A 22788-nucleotide genomic window follows, 5' to 3' on the forward strand; every position below is an offset into this window, starting at 1 on the left:
TATCTACCGTGGGCCTGTCAAAATGATCCAAATCTCAGTGGTTGGGATGTCGTTTATGAAGTGTCGCCATGTGTTAGACCTCCCCCCCCCCCCCCAATGAAGAGGATTATGAATGTCACATTAACCAAGACACATATGACAAAGGAGAATTCTTCCAAGAAACACGTCTTTCCAAAAAAACGTTTCAAGAAACGCTCTACTCCATCCCAGAACATTGAAGTAGGCAACGATAGTGAATCCAACCCTGAGACGGAACAAGAAGAGCCGGAAGAAAAAGAAGTTACTGCTGCAGATGACATGTCAATGCTTGAATGATTACGTAAAGGTGGCCTTCCACATGATGATGCATTTATTAATGATGATGATGAGCACGTCATTACCGACAGTGATGATGATGATGCATTTATTAATGATGATGATGAGCACGTCATTACCGATAGTGATTATTAGGTATTCAATTTTTTATGTTGTACTTTGTATGATTTATATAGTTGGTATGTATAATGTTCTTACTTTGTATGATTGTTTCTTATACATAGTGCCATGGTCTTGATGTCCGTCCCCGTCGGCCCTCGCCCGCTTTACGATTCGGATGTGGTAAATTCTCTTTCATAACTATTTGTTGCATTTCGCATTTATGACAATTATGGCCATCAAGTTGACATAGAGCTATTTCAATCTAGGAGGTATGTGAACCGGAATATGAAACTGACCCTCTTGTCGAGAAGTTAAATTTAGTTGAAAAAGAAAATGAGTATTTGAAAGAAAAAATTAAAAGAATTGAAGAAGAGAAGATGACATTGGAGTTGTATGTTGCCGATGCCATCGATGATCACAAGATGAAGATGAATGCAATGCGCTTGAAGATGGATGCAATGCGCGTGAAGCTTAAGAAGATTAGAAAATATGCCATTAATAATGAGGCTTGGTATCATTATGTCGTTGGACCAATTGTTACCTTAGTGAGATCTTCATCATATTTGTTGTGATGAGGGTAAGTTTTCTCTAATGTTTTGCTTTACAAATGGATACTTAGCTTATTTTCCTTCTAAATGGCATAATTACCTAAGTTAGATAAAAAATGAGCTATAGTTAGCTTATTCAGTTCATTTATGACATACTTAGCATACTTAGGTAAAAAATGGCATGATAATCTTTGTTACCTCCAAAATGATATAGACTTAGTTTATTTTCCTCGAAAATGACATAATAACCTTACTAAGCTCCAAAATGACCTATTTACCTAGCTTAGCTCTAAAATGACCTACACTTAGCATTTTTACCTAGCTTAGCAATAAAATGGCATTTTTACTTACCTTAGTTAGAAGAAGAGGAAGATAAAGAAGAGGAGAGGAAAAAAGAAAGAGAAGAAAAAATCTTCTTATTCTTATTCTTCTTCTTCTTCTTCTTCTTCTTCTTCTAACTTTCATCTTTCCCAATTTGCAGATTTGCTTTACATGAGGAAGGCTTGGATTCATGGAGTGTACTATTCTTCTCGTGCTTCCTTGTTGTTTATGAGAACTTGTTTGGATATGTATGTTTATATGGATATGTTGTTGGAAACTTGTTTGTGGTTATGTATATATGGATATGTTGGACTTTGTTGAACTATGTTGTTGGATTTGATGAAATATGTTGTTGGAAATGCTGTTGGATATGTTGGATATGTATGCATGTATATCTGTGTTTGAAACCATGTCTAATTAATTGGATTAAAATAAAAACAGGGGATGTATAGCATCTTTGTCGTCTGCTAGCCGACGGCAAAGAGCTCTGCCGTCCGCTAGCCGACGACAAAGAGGACACATGGCAGTCACCTATGCAAACTGGGAACACTGGCTGCCTATTTGGTCATTTTGCCATCTGCAAGCGGACGGCAAAGTGACCAGATAGGCCTGGCAAACAGAGCCATCTATGTCGTCTGCTGGCAGACAGCATAGCTGGCCACATGGAAGCTTCCCAGTGCTGCCCTAGCTAAGCTCTTTGCCGTCTGTCAGCAGATGGCAAAGAGCGCCGTTAAGGTTGTTGCCGTCTGCTGGCCTCGGATGGCGGACGGTACAATCCTTTGCCGTCCATTTCTACGAAGCGGACGACAAAGAAGGCCTTTGCTGGCACGCGTTCAGCCGGACTGTTTGTCGTCCGCTCGCTGGCAGCAAAGGGCTTTGCCGTCCGGGATCTGTGCCTTTGCTGTCCGCCATGGCGGACGGCAAAGAAGCTAATTCCAGTAGTGTGCGTAGTACGCTTGCCCGACAAGGGTTGCCTCAGGGCGGCAGCGACTACATGCGTATGGGGGTGCGAGTGAACTAACTTTCCAACCTCTCGAACTGTTGCCATGGGCCTCCTTTTATAGGCTAAGGGGTCACCACAGTGGCAAATTAGTCATTAGACACTGATATGATAGCAAATTCTGCTATCATACCTAACTCCGCAGGCTGACAGTGCACATTTAATGCATTGCTTAGCGTCACGTCGTTGGTTTCCCGACAAGGCTTGTCGGGCTATCTTGCCAGCTCCACGCCTGCTTGCCTAACACGTCATATGACGGGTGTCGTCTGTGGGTTCTATTGGTAGAAAGGAGCTGCCATGTGGCGAATGGCTACCACTTAATCACTTTGCGGCTTGACGTCGCAATGATCGACGACGTGAGTCATGGTGGAGCGGTCGGTGAGGCGATCTGGCCTCCGCAGGTCCCGGCAGGCCCTGCCGGGGTGCCTTGGTCATTTTCTTCTAGGGGTGGCCTCGCCCCTTGCCGGGCTCGCCTGCCCGGCAAGGGAGGCTTCTTTCTTGACGATATCTTGTTCTTCTGGATTGGTCTTGGTCCCTCTGTTCTGCTTGTTGGTTCTTCAAGTCTATTGGTTTCTTGTATTCCATCTTGGATCGGTGCTTCAATCTTGATCTTGGGCATGTGCACAGTCAGGGCAATAGACCGAGGGTCTGTTGCACCAACATTCTTGATGATGAATATGTCAGTCATCTCTTCATTTCCTAAGCCGGCAATCTCATTTGTGATGAGAGCAAGCCTAGAGTACATTTCAGCGACACCTTCACCATCCTACATTCTGAACTTGTCAAGTTGACTTTGAAGCACATCCAACTTGGATTCCTTGACGGACTCGGAACCTTCGTGCATGTCAATCAAAGTATCCCAAATTTCCTTTGCATTCTCAAGACGGCTGATTTTGTTAAATTCTTCGGGGCACAATCCATTGAAGAGGATATCGCAAGCTTGAGCATTGTATTGCAGCATCTTCAACTCTTACGTAGTTGCTTCATGATTTATTCTCTCCCATCGAAGAATGCACCTTGCAAACCAATACACACAATAGCCCAAACGGCGGGGTAATGTCCAAGAATATGCATTTTTGTCTTATGCTTCCAACTAGCAAAACTAGTACCATCAAAGGAAGGACCTCTATGGTGGTAATTTGCCTTGCTAGACGCCATACTTTCCTAGGTTGTGAAACCAAGGCTATGATCACCAAAGCTATGAAAATCAAGGCAAATGGAGACCAAAGCTCTGATACCACTTATAGGATAGAAAGTATGCCTAGAGGGGGGTGATTAGACTACTTGATCAAATGAAAATCTAGCCTTTTCCCAATTTTAAGTCTTAGCAGATTTTGGCAACTTAGCACAAGTCAAGCAATCAACCTACACATGCAATTCTAAGAGTGTAGCAGCGGAATGTAAATCATTGCATATGAAGATAAAGGGGAGGAGTTTGGAGGGAGCAAACGCAATGTAGACACGGAGATTTTTGGCATGGTTCTGATAGGTGGTGCTATCGTACATCCACGTTGATGGAGACTTCAACCCACAAAGGGTAACGGTTGCGTGAGTCCATGGAGGGCTCCACCCATGAAGGGTCCATGAAGAAGCAACCATGTATATCCCACCATGGCCATCGCCCACGAAGGACTTGCCTCACTTGGGTAGATCTTCACGAAGTAGGCGATCTCCTTGCCCTTACAAACTCCTTGGTTCAACTCCACAATCTTGACGGAGGCCCCCAAGTGATACCTAACCAGTCTAGGAGACACTACTCCCCAAAGGTAATAGATGGTGTGTTGATGATGAACTCCTTGCTCTTGTGCTTCAAATGATAGTCTCCCCAACACTCAACTCTCTCTCATAGATCTGGCTATGGTAGAAAGATGATTTGAGTGGAAAGCAACTTGGGGAAGGCTAGAGATGAAGATTCTTGTGGTTGGATTGGAATGTCTTGGTCTCAACACATGAGTAGGTGGTTCTCTCTCAGAAAATGAGTAGTGGAAGTGTAGGCACGTTTTGATGGCTCTCTCTCAAATGGAGAAGGGGGTGGAGGGGTATATATAGCCTCCGCACAAAATCTAACTGTTACACACAATTTACCAAACTCGGTGGGACCGAATAGTGAAACTCAGTGAGACCGACTTGGTTCAAAATGTGAACGTTAGGCTTTTTGGTGGGACCGACAATATAACCTCGGTGAGACCGATTTGCTAGGGTTAGGGGAAAACCTCATCTCGGTGAGACTAATCACATCAACTTGGTGAGACCGATTTCAGTAATAAGCAAACAGAGACTTGGTCAGGCAAACTCAGTGGGACCGATCGCTCGTTTCGGTGAGACCGAAATTTTATGAAAAGGAAATAGAGAGTTTGCACTGCGAACTCGGTGGGACCGATCGCTCATCTCGGTTAGGCTGAAATATTACAAAGGGAAACAGAGAGTTTGCAATCCCATCTCGGTGAGACCGAGATCCCTATCGGTAAGACCGAATTGATTAGGGTTTGTGGATATGTCTATGTCAAGTGAACTCGGTGGCGCCGGATAGATCAAATTGGTGGGGCCGAGTTTGACTTTAGGTTTAGGACATATGTGGAAATGAGAAAGTGATTGAGGATTTTTGGAGCATATCACTAAGCATTTTGAGCAATCAAGCCATTAAGCAACACCTCATCCCCTTTTAATAGTATTGGCTTTTCCTATGGACTTAATGTGATCTTGGATCACTAAAATGAAAATGTAGAGTCTTGAGGTTTTGCCAATATGTGTCCTTGGCATTTTGAGGGGTCCACATCTCTAGTCCATGCCATACCAACCATTAAACTTTCTGAAACATTGATCTTGAAAGAATATTAGTTCAATGAGCTATATGTTGTTATGAATTACCAAAACCACCTGGGGATTAGTTGCACTTTCAGGATCTTTGACGCTACCGGTATACTCACACATTAGGCTGGGCCGGCGGCAAGATCCTCCATGTGACCCAGCATCGGACTAGATCGACTCCAGTCAAGCCATTGGCCATTAAGGCCCTAATCTTGAAAAAATGGGCCTATATTTGGCCCGTGCTTTTGTGTTGATCCGCTCTGGGAGATGGTGTATGTTGCTAAGTCGGTTTTCGTGGAAACCCGACAGAGGATTTTCATCCGATGGAGATGTATCTTGGCAATAAAACCATGCCTGGTTCCAGTGCTTAGGATGACTGGGAAGTATGGCAACAGGAAAAGTAGCTTATTTCTGCGTCTGAATGGAAATGCCACCTAGTTCTAAGCTAGGTCCGTCGATGAACTCGGTCTTCCGGTTCAAGTAGTAGAATTCCCTGAACAGTTCTATAGTGGGCTCTTGTTGGAGGTACACTTCACAAAACACTTGAAAGTTGCAAATGTTTGAAACAGAGTTGGGTCCGATGTCTTGAGGATGGAGTTTGAAGAAATGCAGCACATCATGAAAGAATCTTGAGCCGGGTGGAGTGAACCCATGGAGCATGTGATCGGTAAAGACTACCACTTCGCCTTCCTTCGGGGCGGGTATAGCCTCATCTCCTGGGGCCCTCCAGTGGATATCCTCTTTGGGTGCTATGACACCCACTTTGACATGATCATTGAGAGCTTCCTCCGTGACAGTGGAGACAACCCAGTTGCATGAAGTAACATTTCTTGTCATCTTCGTTGATGAAAAGCCTAGAAGAAAAGGTATTACCGGGTTAAGAATATGATGTTTAAGCCGGCAAGTGATTTGAGGGAAAGTATGCAAAGCAAGATTAATTGATATACAAGAAGAATAAGTGCTATAAAGGTTGACATGATTAAACCGGAAAGGAATAGTCGGGTTACGTCAGAACATTACATTGGCGGTTTAAAAGGTTCAAAGTTAAGCCGGCGGGTGTTTGGCGGGTTACAGGTTATTATTTAAACCGCCATGAGGAGCTAATGACTACAGATCTAGAGTTGAGCTGAAATTTTGCTAAGTACTGGAAAAACAGGATTCACATATCAGTTCTGTTATTTTGGATCTACAGCAGTGCAAAAAAGAAAAAGAAAGAAAACTAAGGTCGCAGCAGTGGAAGAACTCATGTGCTCGGATCGGATTTTATGTAGAAAAGGTATCTTCTGTGATTGGAAAGGGATGCTAAACTACTACCACACGACTTTAGCATCATGTTCAGATCAAACTACGCGATCTAAGAGAGGAAAATGAGGAACAACGAAGAACACCAACGAACGGTGGAAACCCTAATGCAGATCTGTTACAAGGAAAGATGAATGCTTACTAACGCCGATGAACAGCGGAGGTGCGCCGTAGTTTTCTGGTCCGTTTAGGTTGATGCAGCAGCCGGAGTTGAGGATATTGGAGGAAGACGGCGACGGCGGAGCTCGCGTTCATAGCGAAGTCGTGAGGAGGAAGAAGAAGATGTGCGGGCAGGGGTGAAAAGTGAAAAAGAGGACCCCCTGGCCCTATTTATAAGGAAGTGGATAGATGACATGCACGGGGATCCAGGAGGCCGAAAAATGATTATGTGGCTGTGTGGACGCCTCGATTTTCGGGAGGCCCATTAAAATAAAGATCTGTTGATATGTTCTAGGCTTTGTGCGAAGTTAATGCGCAATGATCCCAAAACTAGCCGAAAGCATGGTATTGACTCCATATCTATGTGAGGAATATGGCGATGTGGGAATACTTTCTTCTTATCAAACAATATTGAAGCATAGAAGTTCATCTGCGTCCTTGTCCAGAATCTCAAGCGCCTTAGCTTGGCAGAGTCATAAGGTGACTCACCAACGAAGAAATTCTTCCCTTTGAAGAATCTGGCATTGTCAAATACAGGCCGCTTGAGGCTTTTGCCAATCTTGGGCATCACTAGGAAAGTTTGAAGATTTAGCTTTTTCCTTCTGACATCAAGTATTGGTCGTGGAGACCTAGTTGAGTCATTTGGACTGGTGATAGCAAGAGCACGAGCAACTTCTTCAGCCGTAGCAGTTGGAACAGTGTCAGTATCTTTCGAGGGAATTGAATCAACACATGGAGGAGATGCATTGATGACATAAACATCGGGGTCATCATGAGCATTTTCATCAGCTAGTGTAGTTGGAACTTCTTCAAGAATACTGTGGAGCGATGGTTGTTGTTCTTCAGAGACGGTTTGAATTTCTTAAGTGCGCTGAGGCGACTGAGGCTCTCTTGTGAGGGGAGTGGTGAGGGGCGAATTTGGGTGAGCTGCTTCCCAATATTAGTCATGGAGTGTAGGAGTTGTTTCACCATCAATATCCACTTCCTCATCATTTTCTTCAATCAGCGGTGTATGTTGAGGGGTTTGTACAGTCTGTTGAGGCGCAGAAACATCAGTGTCAGCCTCAATTTCTTCATTCATTTGCTCTGTGGTACCAACAGAATGGGTATCTTCTTCATCACCATTAGCCTGAGGGATTTCATAATGCACCCCATATGGAACCATTTGAAGATTCTGAAGATTACAAGCAGGGGGCACTGATGAAATTGGGGTTGCATCAATTGGAGTGACAATTGAAGACAATGTTGTCGTCTTCAATTTCTTCAAAGTTTTAGGCAGAGGTGGTGCAGATCCTTTCTCTTCTTAGCTTCTTGCTCAACAGCTTTGGTCTTGTTTGCTTCTGGTGCAGAAGGAAGGGTGATAAGCTTCAAAGATGAAGTTGTTGTTGGAGCGGCTGCTGAGGAACTGGTTGGAGCAGTTTCATCAGGCGTGACTGATGCAGTCACCCTGGTAATTTCTTCAGATGCAACATTATCAGTTGCCCTTTCAGTTTCTTCAGGCATAGCTTCTTCAGTTGCCCTGGTAGTCTCATCAGTAGTCAATGGTGTAGTCTCACTCGCCTGTGTGGTTGGAGGAGGTGCTGAGGAACTTGAAGGTGATGTTGTGCCAAACTTGGCAGCTTCATGCTTGTTGTGGTCTTCAACCACCTTGGTTGATGCAGTAATAAATCGTTCTTTGACGCCACAACAGTGATTAGCATGCCTTTCATATTCCTTAGGCAGTTGATGAATTTCATATTGCAATAGCACAAGCTGTGGAGGAGATATATATAGCATGTTCTTCCTTAACTCCTTTTCCCTTTGCACTTTCTTCTTGTGCACCAATTTAGATTGAGCAATCTTGTATTTATCATTCAAGATGAATGAAGAAATCATGTGGCCTAGACCGGGAGGTAGATTCAAATCATCAAGAGGAGTGTCTGGGTTTGTGCACCAGATATCAATGAAATCTAGCAATTTCTTCGGGTCCAGCAACATTGGAACAAAAGAGTTCTTGGCAATTGCAGCCTAATCATGTTTTCTTTTGAGGAACTCAGCAAGTTCATCTTCATCTGCTAGCCCATGTTCATCAACCTGAGGCACAACAACTTTTCTCTTGGGACTTGGTCTGGTTCCTCGGCCAGAAGTAGCCTTTTGCTTCAGCCTAGGCGATGAATAAATTGGTTGCCCACTAGCTGAGGCATTTGATGCAGCAATTGTGGCTGTTTGAAAGCCCTCGGTGCGCTGGCATGAGGTGAGCACAACCAGTGTTGAAGCTTGAGATGCTGCCCTTGAGGAACTTGAAGTAGGAGGAGGCACTAAAGTTTTTGAAAATTTTGGTGCTTAAGACTTTGCAGTTTGAGATTAGCCCACTGAGGGCATTGGAACAGTTGGTTTTGGCTTATGTGTAGGCTTCTTTTGCATAGATTTCTTCGGAGCACTAGAACTACCACTCGCACTTGCTTCAGCTGAAGCATTTGAGGCACGGTTGAATTCTTCAACCGCCTTCTTTGCTTGTTTGGCTAACTTTGCTTGGCACTTAACCCATTCCTCAGGAAACTCTTCACCTCTTCTGATACTTGAGGGATCAACCACCTGACCAGGAGCAAGCAGTGGTATTTCGCAAGGAGGCTTGACTGTGAATTCCTTCATGTATTTGGGAGTGACGTAATTGTAAGCTCTCCATTCATAAATCCAGTGTCTCTTGATTTTCAGCATGCGAGTTTTGCGTTGCTTATCAATTTTTGGTCCATGGATACTATCACCAGGCATGTTGTACCCTTTTTCATCAGGAATCTCAAATGTAGTATGTTCTTCCTTTCTCTTGCCACCTTTCTGTGGTTTCTTTCCTTCAACCCTTTTCTTCAACTGAGGGTTTTGAACCCGTGAGGACTCTAGTGAAGTTGGAAGTATTTCCTCAAGTTGTACTGCAAATGAATTAAGTTGATGAGAACCAAGAGATTCATCTGTAGACATTATACCTGTGAACAAAGTATAGTTGCGAGGAAAAGGGAAGAGTCACATGCGTTCTCAGAGATTTTCAAAAATAAACCAGTTGAGGAAATTAACCCTTATCGTCTTGAAGAATTTCATCAATTGTTCTTGACTAAGGTTCTAGAGTTGTACAGATTGAAGCAATTCGTACAGTTGAGAAATCTTCTATTAAGCATGTCAATGATGAAATACACAAGACTAGCCAGATGGAAGTGCTGAAGAAATGAAAGAGTGGTAAAAATGACACTTGAAGATTTTTGAGTTGAGTGAACACCAAAGAGGGGCAGTAAATGAGCATTTAATTTACCCCAAAGGTGAACTCGATGAACTAGATGACAAGGCGAAGGAAATAATCAGCTCAGATCTTCCGTGCCCTAACTTGGCGATGATAGACATCTACAGCAGCAGCGGAGGTGAATAAATCCGCGTCTAGCATGAGTACATCAACGAAGAGGTCGAGGCAGTGAAGCTCTTCTTCTCTGATGGCGATGAGATCCAGTGGCGGCGCTAGGGTTTGAGGACTGAGAGCGAAGGGACGAAGTGAACTGTCATTGACAGGGTCAAGGCTATTTATACCCGCATTGAAAATTGAGGCGTCCGAAATTTTTGGAAAGATAAGCCCCTGACCATTCACACCTCGGTAACACATGTCACGCATGCATTTTCACACTTATCCATGTGTGTGAAGCACGGGATGAGTTACTGTGGCAACCGCTAGAAAAAACTTTGAGAAATTTTAAAGTGTGTTCGCAATTTCTTCAAGTGTCAAGGACACAGTGAAGACTTTGGACAGTGTCAAGTAGAACGCACATGAAGAATTTGTGAACATAGTGGGTTGATCTTAGCATAGAGGGAGAGGTGGTGGCATTACCCACTGTATAAGAACATTGATGACTTCAGACACCGCATACAATTGTCGTAGGGTTATGAGAGTCAAGTTCTTCATTAATTTGTTCACACTTAGAGGGTTAGTATTCATTGATTGAAGAAAAATGTTACTTCGTGTGTTGTGCATCAAAGTCATCAAAAATGCATAAGCGTTAGGATGTGTGTCCACTTCAGAGGGCATTCGAATATTCTAGGATGTTTAGCTCACACCACAACTTGCAGAACCTCTTTTCATCCAAGGGCTTAGTGAAGATATCAACAAGCTGGTCTTCGGTCTTCACATGGTCAATGACAATGTCTCCCTTCAGCACATGATCACGAAGAAAATGATGATGAATCTGAATATGCTTTGTCTTGCAATGTTGCACTGGGTTGTGGGCGATCTTGATAGCACTCTCGTTATCGCATAAGAGAGGGACTTTCTTCATGTTGACACCATAGTCCTTGAGGGTTTGCTTCATCCATAGAAATTGTGAGAAGCAGGCACCAGCGGAAATGTATTTAGCCCCAGCTGTGGATAGTACCATGCTAGTATGCTTCTTTGAGGACCAACATACAAGAGATTGTCAGAGGAAGTGGCATATGCTTGATGTAGACTTGCGACTCACACGATCTCTAGCGTAATCAGAATAAGAAAATACATCTAGATCAAAAGATGAGCCCTTGGGATACCATAATCCAAGCGTTGGTGTGTGAGCTAAATATTGAAGAATTCGTTTCACAGACTGGTGGTGTGATTCCATCGGTGTCTCTTGAAATCGGCACACATGCAAACACTAAGCATAATGTCTGGCCTAGATGCACATAGGTAAAGAAGCAAACCAATCATGGAGCAATATACCTTCTGATTGAAATCTTTACCATTTTCGTCAGTGCTGAGTTGACCATTAGTTGGCATTGGAATTTTGAGGCCTTTGCAGTCTTGCATGCCGAATTTCTTCAGGCAGCCTTTGAGGTATTTCTCTTGAGAAATGAAGATGCCATTAGGTTGTTGACAAATTTGAAGACTAAGGAAGAATGTCAATTCTCCCATCATAGACATCTGATATTCTTCACTCATCATGTATGCAAATTCGTCACTGAAATTCTTGTTAGTGCAACCAAAGATAATATCATCAACATATATTTGGCATATGAACAGTTCACCATCATAAGACTTAGTGAAAAGAGTAGGATCAAGTGAATCGAGTTTGAAACCTTTTTCTTCAAGAATCCCTTTAGTGTATCGTACCAAGCCTGTGGGGCTTGCTTGAGGCCATAGAGAGCCTTGTTGAGTCTGAAGACTTTGTCCGGATGCTTTGGATCCTCAAAACCTGGTGGTTGAGCAACATATACTTCTTCCTCAAGCTTACCATTGAGGAATGCACTTTTCACATCCATTTAATATAAGAGAATATTGTGATGGTTAGCATATGCAAGCAATATACGAATAGCTTCAAGCCTAGCAAGAGGTGCAAATGTTTCACCGAAATCAATACCCTCAACCTGTGTGTCGTAGCCTTGTGCTCCAAGATGGCCCTTATTTCTTACCACTTGGCCATTTTCATCTTGTTTGTTGTGGTAGATCCACTAGTGCCGATGCTATTGTGCTTGCATAGATTAGGTCGATTCACAAGCTCCCACACATTGTTGAGCTCGAATTGTTGCAATTCTTCTTCCATGGCTTGAATCCACTCAGGCTCCAGAAATGCTTCATCAACTTTGGTGGGCTCTATGATAGAGAAAAAAACTTAATGCCCACAAAAGTTAGCAAGATGTGAAGCCCTTGAGTGTGTAAGGTGACCGGGTGCATTGATATTGTCGAGGATCTACTCAATCTGCACTTCATTGGCCACTCGAGGATGAGCTGGACGAGGGCCTTGTTGTTGAGCATTTTCCTCAGAGTCAATTTCTTCTGGAGCTTCAGTTTCCTCACGCTGAGGAATGATCACTTCTTCTTCAGCTATTTCTTCATTGGGCACTATTTCACCAGTGCCCATCATCTTGATAGATTCCCCAGGAGGCATTTCATCTACCACAGGAGGCAGGTGCTCTCCTTGCGAGCTGTTAGCTTCATCGAACCCCATGTCCACAGTTTCAACAACGTTGTTGTGGTAGGTGTTAAAGACTCTGTAGGCATGCGAGTCCTTTCCGTAACCAAGCATAAAACCCTCATGTGCTTTCGGTGCAAATTTTGAACTGTGATGTGGATCTCTAATCCAGCATTTAGCACCGAAGACTTTGAAATAACTTACATTGGACTTTTGTCAGTGAGGAGCTCATATGAAGTTTTCTTAAGGAATTTGTGAAGATATACCCGATTGATGATGTGACATGCAGTATCAATTGCTTCAGGCCACCAGTGAGGAGTCTTATATTCATCAAGCATAGTGTGGGCCATCTCAATGAGTGTCCTATTCTTGCGCTTGGCGAATCTGTTCCGTTGAGGAGTATAGGGAGCAGATAGCTCATGAGTGATTCCAAGTTCGTCAAGATAGTCATCAAGGCATGTGTTCTTGAACTCGGTGTCATTGTCACTTCTGATATCCTTGATCTTGATGCCATAATTTGTCATGGCACGATTAGCGAATCATCTAAAGATGCCCTGTACTTCAGTCTTGATGGTAATGATATGCACCCAGGTATAACGAGAATAATCATCAACAATGACGAATCCATAGAGTGATGTTGTATTGGTTAGTGTAGCATAATGAGTGGGACCAAAGAGATCCATATAAAGTAATTCAAAGGGACGAGGGTGGTCATGATAGTCTTTGTTGAGTGCTTGGATCTGGTCATCTTTCCAACCTCACAAGCACCGCAAAGGTGATCTTTGATGAATTTGATGCCCTCGACGCCAATGATATGCTTCTTCTTGATGAGTATACTCAAATTCCTCATGTCAGTATGTCCAAGTCATCGATGCCATAGCCATCACTCTGAAGCTTTTGCGAGTAGACACGTGGCTGGTTGATAATATACAAATCAACTCTCCTAAAGCCTTCGAAGACTTTGGGCTTGTCAGATTCCATTAGCACAATGCATCTATATTTTCCAAAGATGACAATCATATCAAGATCACAAAGCATTGAGACGGACATGAGGTTGTATCCTAGGGACTCGACAAGCATCACCTTTTCCATGTGTCGATCCTTTGAGATAGCAACCTTACCTAGACCCAATACCTTGATTTTTCCTTTGTCAGCGTAGGTGATATGCTTCAGATGAGACGAAGGGGGGCATTGGTGAGGAGATTCCTATCACCAGTCATGTGACTGGTGCAGCCATTGTCCATAACCCATTCAGTAGCTTTTGGAGTATCATCATGTATAAGCATTAGTCTCACTTACAAATTCATATACTTCAGTTGAAGAATATGATGATAAATTTCATTGGTGAATTTCATCAATACACAATTAAGCAGCATAGGGATGAGTGAAATGAAGAATTGATTTCATCATGACTAGCTTGCATCCCAACAAGCATATATGTCAGGTCTTCAACAAATTCATCAGATATTTATAGTGTTTGAAGACCTGACCTGTAGAAGAGATTAGTTCTTCTTCTTAACCACCCACATCTGAATGGGTGGCTGAGAAGCAATGTAGCGCAAAGCATTGATAGGGAACTTAGGCATTGAAGAATATGCATTTCTCTTCACAGGAGGGTCATGGTAAATGAATGAATAAGCAAAGAAAATCTTCGATGATCTGTGCACATAGCGATTTGAAGAATAAAACACACATTCATCAGATCGCTATTTTTTCCCTACACAGAAGTGTTAGTACGAGCATGAGTTGGTTTGCGTCCATTTGACGACTTTTGTCCAGGTGAAGAATTAGCCATGGAGTTGTTCCTTTTCTTCAGTGGTGTCATGATGACATTCACCTGAAGATTTTGAAGAACGGTTTTGGGCACCTAGATTTTCTTCACAGGGGAACCATTCCTGCAGTTAGTACCAACAAATCTAGCAAATACTTCACCATTCTGATTTTGAACAATTTATAGTTGGAGTCTAATTAATCATCAGAATAGTGTGGAGCATCACAATTGTAGCTAGATAGAGTGGATGGATCAACTGGAGGTCCTTTCGCAGCAACCCATGTGGTTTTGGGATACTGCTCAGGTTTCCAATAAGATCCATCAGCATTCAGCTTTCAAAGCAATATCCTCTTTCCTAGGGTTCCTTTGAAGAATCTTCTTCTTGAGCACATCACAAAGAGTCTGATGCCCTTTGAGGCTTTTGTGCATGCCTATGACATACAATTCCTTTAGACCTGTATTTTCGTCAGTAACACTTGTGGTCTCCTTAGATGAGGGGATTGAAACCACAGGGACATTTGAAGAAATAACAACAGTTGAGGCATTTGAACATTCGGCTGAAGAATTAGCATTGTCGCGTTCTAGGCGTTTTAAGCATGGAGCAACAAATTCTCCCTGAGAAGTGTTGATCTGTTTAGCGAGTAATGAATCATTCTCTTTTCAAAGATCATCATGAGATGCTCTCAGCTTCTTGAGCTCTTGCTTCCTTTGAAGAAATTCATAGGACGGCTTCTCATGAGCAGCTGAGAGGGCCACATGACGACTTTCAAGTTTGTCATATTTTGACTGTAAAGGCTCAAGGTTTTCACTCAGAATTTGAGATTGTTCCATTTCATTGTTCAACATATCGTCACTTTTGTCTAGCAATTTGTGAATCCTTTCCAAAGCAGTTTGTTGCTTTGCGACAATTCTAGCAAGTTTGGAGTAGCTAGGAGATGTGAGTTCATCAGATTCATCTTCACTTGAAGAAGATGATGAATCATTGAGTACCTTGGTGCCTTTGTCCATGAGGCACGATCCACAGGATGATGAGTCTTCATCGAAAGTCATCGTATTAAGTGACTCCTTGAACTCGAGAAACCAAGGATCCTAACAGGTGCAGTGTCCTTCATAGATGTCAGAGATCATGTCCCATATGAGCTTTGTGTTCACCAGATGCATGATGAGCCTGAACTCCTCTCTGGATAGGCTGGAGCAAATGATATCCCTTGCCAAGGTATCTAGCCGAGTGTACTTAGGAATGCCATCAACATGTGTCATCTTACATAGATCGATAAGACCGATCTCAGTGACAGTCCACAGCTCGCTGTTCGTCGATAGGAGCCGCTTCCTCATCATGATTTTCCACATGGGATGTCATATCCATCAAAGATGAGACATGCAGCGGACACTTTCTTTATATCTGCGGTTGACACAACTAAAACTCCAGGTGGTTAAACCAAAATCACACAGAACAAGGGAGTACCTTGCTCTGATACCAATTGAAAGTGCATGTTTACTCCCAGAGGAGGGGGTGAATGGGAGATTTTTAGAAATTCGTCAAACTCTGAAGAATTTGACCAAGATCGGAGTGGAGAAATAGAAACACCAGGGAAACTAAGTCATCATGAAATCAGAGTACATGCAATCAGGATACTAAAGAGTGAAGAACATGCAATCATACATTCATTCACGCATGAAGAAAATGAAAGGTAGTGAGATGAAATTCTTCAATTCAAATTCGTCAGAGCACAGATCAAAAATTCTTCAGCACGGAACAAAGTGAGAGAGGGTTGAGGAATTTGAAACCAGGTTGGCTCGGTGAAGACAATGGTATTTGGTAGACCAGTTCCAGTTGTTGCATCAACTGTACGTCTGGTTGAGGCAGCTGAGTAGCAACTCAGAGGACACACAGTCCTCACCATATTCCTCTTGAGCTAAGGTCACTTAGTCCTCGCCCAATCACTCGTGGTAAGTCTTCAAGGTAGACTTCCAAAACCTTCACAGACTTGTTCACCGGCACACCACAATAACTCTTGGTGTACTCAGAACTTGACGCCTAACTATTTGGAAGAATGACAGTCTTCAAAGGTAACAGGCGTCGGATCACACAGATCAATCTCTTTAGTGATGCTCAATCACCTTGGCTCTGGGTTTTCCTCACTTAGGATTCTCTCAAAGTCGTCAGAGGATTGGTTGCTCTCTTATGACAAGTGTCCGTTTCTCTTGGAGCAGCCAACCAACAAGTGGTTGTGGGGGCGGCTATTTATAGTCAAGGGGCAACCCAACATGAAATGTCATAAATGACTTTCTCTCATTCGATTGTTGTCAAGATAAATTTGAACTCTCAAATTCATCGGGGCACTCAATTTCCTCACTTTTAGGCAAAACGCACTAGCGAAATCCTAACTCCTCAGCATGACCAAATTTGTCAGTGGCCAGATGAACTGCATCACTACCACTGCCAACTGCGTCAGCTATACAGGAGATTTCCAAAGGCTTCACTCGAAGCGGCTTGTGTATAGGTTTGAATAGGTTTGAGCATCACTTTGGAAAATGTGAAATATGATTCACCTAGACCCCCTTTGATAGTACGGTTTTTCCTATGACTCAAAGAAAAAAGAAAAGAAACCATGAAAACAAAGTCTTCACACTTCAAATTCTTCACTTCAATTTCTTCAAAGGTCGTATCAATTTCATCATCAATTTCTTCACTTGAAGAAATACATTTTTAGGGGTCATCTTCCATGTGTTAAACCAAATCTTCTAGGACTCTGTCTCCTGTGTACACTCACAAACTCATCAGTTCCTCAACCTAATTGCCATCGATACTCCAAAACCACTATGAGGGCACTTGATGCACTTACCAGCGGGCGCTTTTGTAGACCCGAAACCTCACACATCCGGAGGGACCCCATCAGGGCGCACATCAGCTATGGGCTGCCCTTGGTCGACCCGGTCGCCTCTAGGGTCTCCAGGTTCGCCGCCCTGCAACAAGGAGAACGAACGAAGAACGAGGAAGAAGAAGAACAAGGGAGAAGATAAAAGTAAAGGTAAAAAGTGGTAGATGATTTGTTCGATTGTGTGTTGTTAAATCAACCGTCACCTCTCACTTAATTATGAGGCGGCTGGACTTCCCGTACAAGAAAAGCACTCCAAATCACGTCTAGATCTTTCCAAAATTAACCGAACTCAGATTTAGATAAGTCTGGGACAAAGTTCGTTTTTTAGGTCCCACTGGCCACAAACGACCTCGGATGAAGATGAGCCAAAAAGCGAATTTGACCGTTTCGACGAGACGAAAACTTACATGTTGAACATTGTTCAATTCGAGGCGGTCTGGTGGGCCAAAACACTTGTGCAATATAAACAATTCGTGGCGCTACCTATCAGACACATGTCTGATTGGGCATGCCACTTTTTGCCTCGTGGTAGCGCTACACTCGAATGGCTCTAACTTTTGCATATGACCTCAGATTGAGATGATTTTTATACTCCCTCCGTCCCAAATTACTCGTCGCTGAAATGGATGTATCTAGAACTAAAATACATCTAGATACATCCATACGTGTGACAAGTAATTCGGAACGGAGGGAGTATCAAAAATTGATTGTTTTGATGAGACGAAGACAATCCGCATAGAACATTTTCTCATATGAGGTCGTCTTCGGGGCTTAATCGGCCAAACTGTACTCTGAATATAACATCTTAGTACTTTGAGCATAGTTTTGACTTTCGAGATGAAATCGAACGGTGATGGAACAAACTTCAAAGATGTTCATGTCGACTATACGGAACTTTTTCATGTAGATCACTTCTCCATTCGAGGCCATCTTAGTTAAGTTTTTGATCGTGCCAAAATATGGTGTCAACAATCCCTTTGCAGACAATCACCAATCCTTCTTCTCAATTCCCACAAGCGCATAATCATGATCCTGATTTGGTCAACCATGTCATGCATAGGCAAGTTTTTTAACTGCTTCGCCTTGTTGTTAAAACTTTCTGCCAAGTTGTTGATATGATCACACTTGATGGCAGTGTCAAATCCTGACCTATACCATAATAGAGAATGGTAGGTGTTCACCCATGGACCAAACTCAGGGCATCCTGTCACTATCTTACCAAGATGATATGAATGTGTCTGTTTAGTGTAAGATCTTGCTGCTGGCCACATGCGACCGAATTCTCCCCCTCTGGATTTTTTTATCAAATTTATCCACATATGGCCGAAGCACTCCCTCTGCTCACAATGGAGGAAAACGTTCTTGACTGCATTTTCTAGCCCTTTGCATGCATCTGTGTGGACTACCAAAGGTGACACTTGCCCTATGCATCTTTTCAACTGCATCATGAACCATGTCCATGAGACCTCTGTCTCTGACTCAAACAAGCCAATAGCAACAGTGAATATCCAGTTGTGTCCATCCAAAGCATTGCAAGCTGCCAATTGACCATTCCCTTGCTAGTTTAAATCGATGAGTCTATGCTCAAATATGGACGATACCCTGCCTTGAAGCCATAAAAAACTTAGAGAAACTGACTTTTCCATCCTCTGTTACCTCAGTATCTATCTCCACAACACTGTCACATGTTCTCCAAAATGGCGCGGCGGGAGGGGATAGGGTCGCGGGGTGGGCTTTGGCATTCAGATCTGTTTGTTGTTCAATAATCACAAGTAATCAGTATCATACCTTCAAAAAAATAATCACAAGTTCCTTTTTTTCAATAATCACAAGTAATCAGTATCATACCTTCAAAAAATAATAATCAGTATCATTCTTATCTAGAAATCTCAAGTACAGATCTCCAAATTTGAAAACGAACCCCATTAGAATATACTAGAGGCCAACACGCGTTTCGCTGCCCCATCCTTCACTTGTGAAATTAACTTTTTTATATCTATAGATTATAGATTGTTGTGATCAGTTGTTTCCTTTTGATTTTATCTGTGATGACTTTGTGTTTTAATTTTTTATTGGTGGTGTTTTTGTTCGTTTATCATGTTGGGTTGATGTTGGAGTTTTTTTTCCCAAAAGAGAAGAGTTTTTTTTGAGAAAAAGATGAAGAGTTATTTGATGTGTTGTTGTGAATTCTTTGCACATTTCGTACTTGGTGTTAGCCTGGTGGTGATTGTTTGAGCCTCTTAGGAGTTCTTATTTCATGCTAAACCCATGGAATCGCTACTGTGACACTCATATGGGTCAGCACACAAAGCTCTTGCTCACTCAGCTTAGCTCCTTGCTCCTCTCGCTCGTTTAGTTTTTTTCGGTCGCCCCACTGCCAGCTCAGAAAAAATAGCCTCTTTTTTTATTTGAGAAGGTTAGTCAAATTAAATGATGTTTAAGAAACTTTAAAAATATCATTACTTCTAAAAACAATGAATTTTAGAAAACATTCATGAATTTAAAATATATTCATGATTTCAAAAATGTTCGCAATATAAAAAAAATCAAATTTTAAAAATATTCACAAACTTTAAATAACCGTGAACTTCGAAAATATCCACAAATTTAATTAATAATTTTAAAATATGTTTATGTTTCTTAAAGTAAACAAATTTTAATAAGCGCTCATGAATTAAAACGTGAAAAAAGAAGAAGAAATAAAACTAAACAACACACAGTTACGCGTGTGGCCCTAGTGACCCCACAACACCCTCGAAGCACCAGAAAGCTTCAATTCGAGGGAGCTTAGTATTTCTATTTCTATAGATTTTTGATTTCGTCAAATGAAACACCCAAGTCTGTTACAACAGTTACTAGCTTTTCAGAATCTTATTATGGATCTGAAAGGAAGAACAGCTACCAAACAGAGGAAGATAAAATGCTGACTGAAAAAAAAGGTCTAGTACTGTTAGAAAATCAGAATGAATGTACAAATAAAGTAAGAATAATTCCTTCTACATGAACAATACAAACAAGAGAATGGTTGAAATGGACAGTTTTTGAGCCAAAATATTACTCCAAGCAACATGAATAAAACTAAATAAGATCAATGACCAAACCAACCAGATACATAAAGTTCTGAATTGCATGCACACTACAAAATAAGTGACACAATTTTTTTGATATTTAGCAGACATAGAAATTAGGCTTGACTAACGGGCTACCTTGCTTGCACGGAATCAGCTAATCAGAAAAGTGTGGACTTCTGAGAGCAACACAAATTTCCATTGATTGACTTCATCAACTCCGCAACAGCTCGGATAAAGGAAGCCAGAAAAACATACTGTTTTCTTGGGAGCAGAAACCATCTATACATTAGATTTAACAACAAACTACATTTGATTTACTCTAGTTGTACTTGGACTACATAGATCTCTAAAATCATAGGAAGAGACAGGACTCTTTCTAGAAGTTGGGACACAATGTAAATATGTAGTCGAGTGTGAATAAGCAATTCTTGCCTGCACCATAAATTGCATTTCAGCCTTTCAGGTAAAATTTATGTAGTGAACAGCAACTCCAATGTCAACACATGTCTGTTAATTTAAAGCTGCATAAGGGAAGATCAGTATGACAGGATCCTAAACATATACTCTGGGTGAAAGCAAGAACCGAAATATAAACTATCTTAGCATAATATAGGTGGCACACTAAAAGGTATGCTATGTTTGCTCTTTGCTATATTTTTTTGTTGAAATCCATCTATAAGAGAAAGACTGCTCTGACTTTTATAAGTATGATATTTATAGGATAATGAAGCATATCACAGAATTTCTCAGTGTTATCTACAAGGAAACAATGACAAAACACAAGGAATAGTGCTCACCAGACTAAATACGCGACACAAGAGGTTCGATATTGCCTTCCTGGCAAAACACAGGAGGTAGCTGTCCTTCATAATGTGCAGAGCTATTTGCTGCACCGTTCAACACCACCAGAAGCATCAACGTATGAGCCAACGATAATCCCAGCATACCAGCTTTTGAAGAACACCTCTAGGATGCACTGACATTCTTTTTAACATGTTTTAGTTCATGTATGCAAATACCCACGTTTCTCTGTTTTACTCCTCCTCACACTTCTTTATCTCAAGTACATAAAATGGGAAGGCACTGAGAGCTGCTATTATAGATCAGAGAGAGAGTAACACATGTTACTGACAACAACAACAACTTATGGCTACATGAACATGCTCACAACCTCTGATTACATCCATTATTATGCGTGAACGTGTTCAGGTCCATGCTCAAGTTATAGCTGCTCTTCTATTTTGAGTTTCATGTTCTTAAGAAAGAGAAAATGTCAAGTTGGCTCCATTGCAATGCTAGACGGAAGTAATTTCACTGAAATGTCATTCCCATTCGTTCAGGTGCCTTAGGAAGCTAGCGCTTCTGTCGACCATAAAGCTCAAATTTATAGACAATCAGACAAAGCAGAATAATAAAACCATGAAGCTGGAATTTATAGACAAGCACAACCAGATCACTGCAAAATGTTTTTAGCCGAAATTTACAAAGCTGTTTTACACGATCTCAACCTACATTTGGCGACCAATCTGGACAGCTGAGGTCCGAAATCTAAAGCACCAAGCCAACCAATCTCATCATCTATGAAAGAATTGTGTGACATCCCTGGACCAAATCCTCGCAACGAAATATTCCGTTCCAGCACCACCCCCCTCAGCGCTCAAGAGCGCACCGAAATCCAACAAAGAATCTTGAAATGAGTAGTTGTACCAATTGTGGGGAGGGGGAGACGTCAATTACAGGAAGGGGGGAGGAGGCGCGCGCGTCAGAGGAAGCCGAGGAGGACGGCGGCGCCGAGCACGAAGAGCCAGACGATGTGGACGAGCAGGAGCGCCTGGCCGGAGACGGGCGCGGAGCCGGCGCCGACCTCGCAGTAGCCGCGGCGCGCCACGCGCGCGCCGGCGCAGGCGGCCTCGGGGCAGCCGCACCAGTAGGTGACGCCGTCGGCGCCGCAGACGGGGTCGGGGCGGAAGCACCGGACGGGGCAGAGCGCGACCTCGCCCCCGCCGCCGCCGGCCCCGCCGTCGAGCGCGGCGGCGTCGAGGGGCGCCGCGCAGGGCTCGGCGGCGGGGTCGGAAGCCGCTAGGGTTGGGGAGAAGAGGAGCAGCGCGAGGGCCGCGGCGAAGAGGAGGAAGCGGGCGGGCGGGGCGGAGGGCGACATGGCGGCGTCGCCGGCGTCCACCCGGCGGCGGGGGGCGGGCCGGAGGCAAGGGGCGCGGTGGGGGCGGGCCGGTGGCGAGCTTCGGGGGTCGCCGAGGCGACGCGTCTGGGCGGGGTGGGTGGGTGCCTTGCCCGCTCGCTCGGTTGGACTTAGCTGGCTCGCGTTGGCCGTTGGCGACTACCTTTTCAATTTCTTTCCTTCCAGAGAGAGCAAAGCTAACGCGAGACGCGTATACAGACGTGGGGTTGGCCGCCTGCCGGGCGCCAGCCCCTGCCTTGTCTTGTTCCTCTTTACTGCGTCCGAGAATAGAATTGCCACACGTTTCGGTCGTTTCCTAATGTTTTTGACCGCACGAATGCTTCGCCTCTAAGGACGACGCACAAATGCAAAAAGGATCTAACTAAATGTAGGGAATTAAATAAACCGCATAAAGCACAACATTAAATTGCACCCGAGTTTG

The 22788-nt window shown here is 43.1% G+C and overlaps 1 protein-coding gene across 1 annotated transcript; it reads right to left on the reverse strand.

Annotated features, from left to right (window-relative positions):
* Positions 1-21579: 21579 nt before the first annotated feature.
* LOC123071144 (uncharacterized) lies at positions 21580-22470 on the reverse strand. Its single transcript, XM_044494640.1, has one exon. It carries the CDS (start codon positions 22326-22328, stop codon positions 21933-21935), a length of 396 nt encoding a protein of 131 aa, XP_044350575.1. The 5' UTR covers positions 22329-22470; the 3' UTR covers positions 21580-21932.
* Positions 22471-22788: the final 318 nt, after the last annotated feature.

This window comes from Triticum aestivum, chromosome 3B, assembly GCF_018294505.1.
Source record: "Triticum aestivum cultivar Chinese Spring chromosome 3B, IWGSC CS RefSeq v2.1, whole genome shotgun sequence".
Classification (NCBI taxonomy): domain Eukaryota; kingdom Viridiplantae; phylum Streptophyta; class Magnoliopsida; order Poales; family Poaceae; genus Triticum; species Triticum aestivum.

Bases quoted from the DNA above. Each gene is read 5' to 3' on its own strand.
- LOC123071144 (XM_044494640.1), bottom strand. From the start codon at position 22,328: ATGTCGCCCTCCGCCCCGCCCGCCCGCTTCCTCCTCTTCGCCGCGGCC.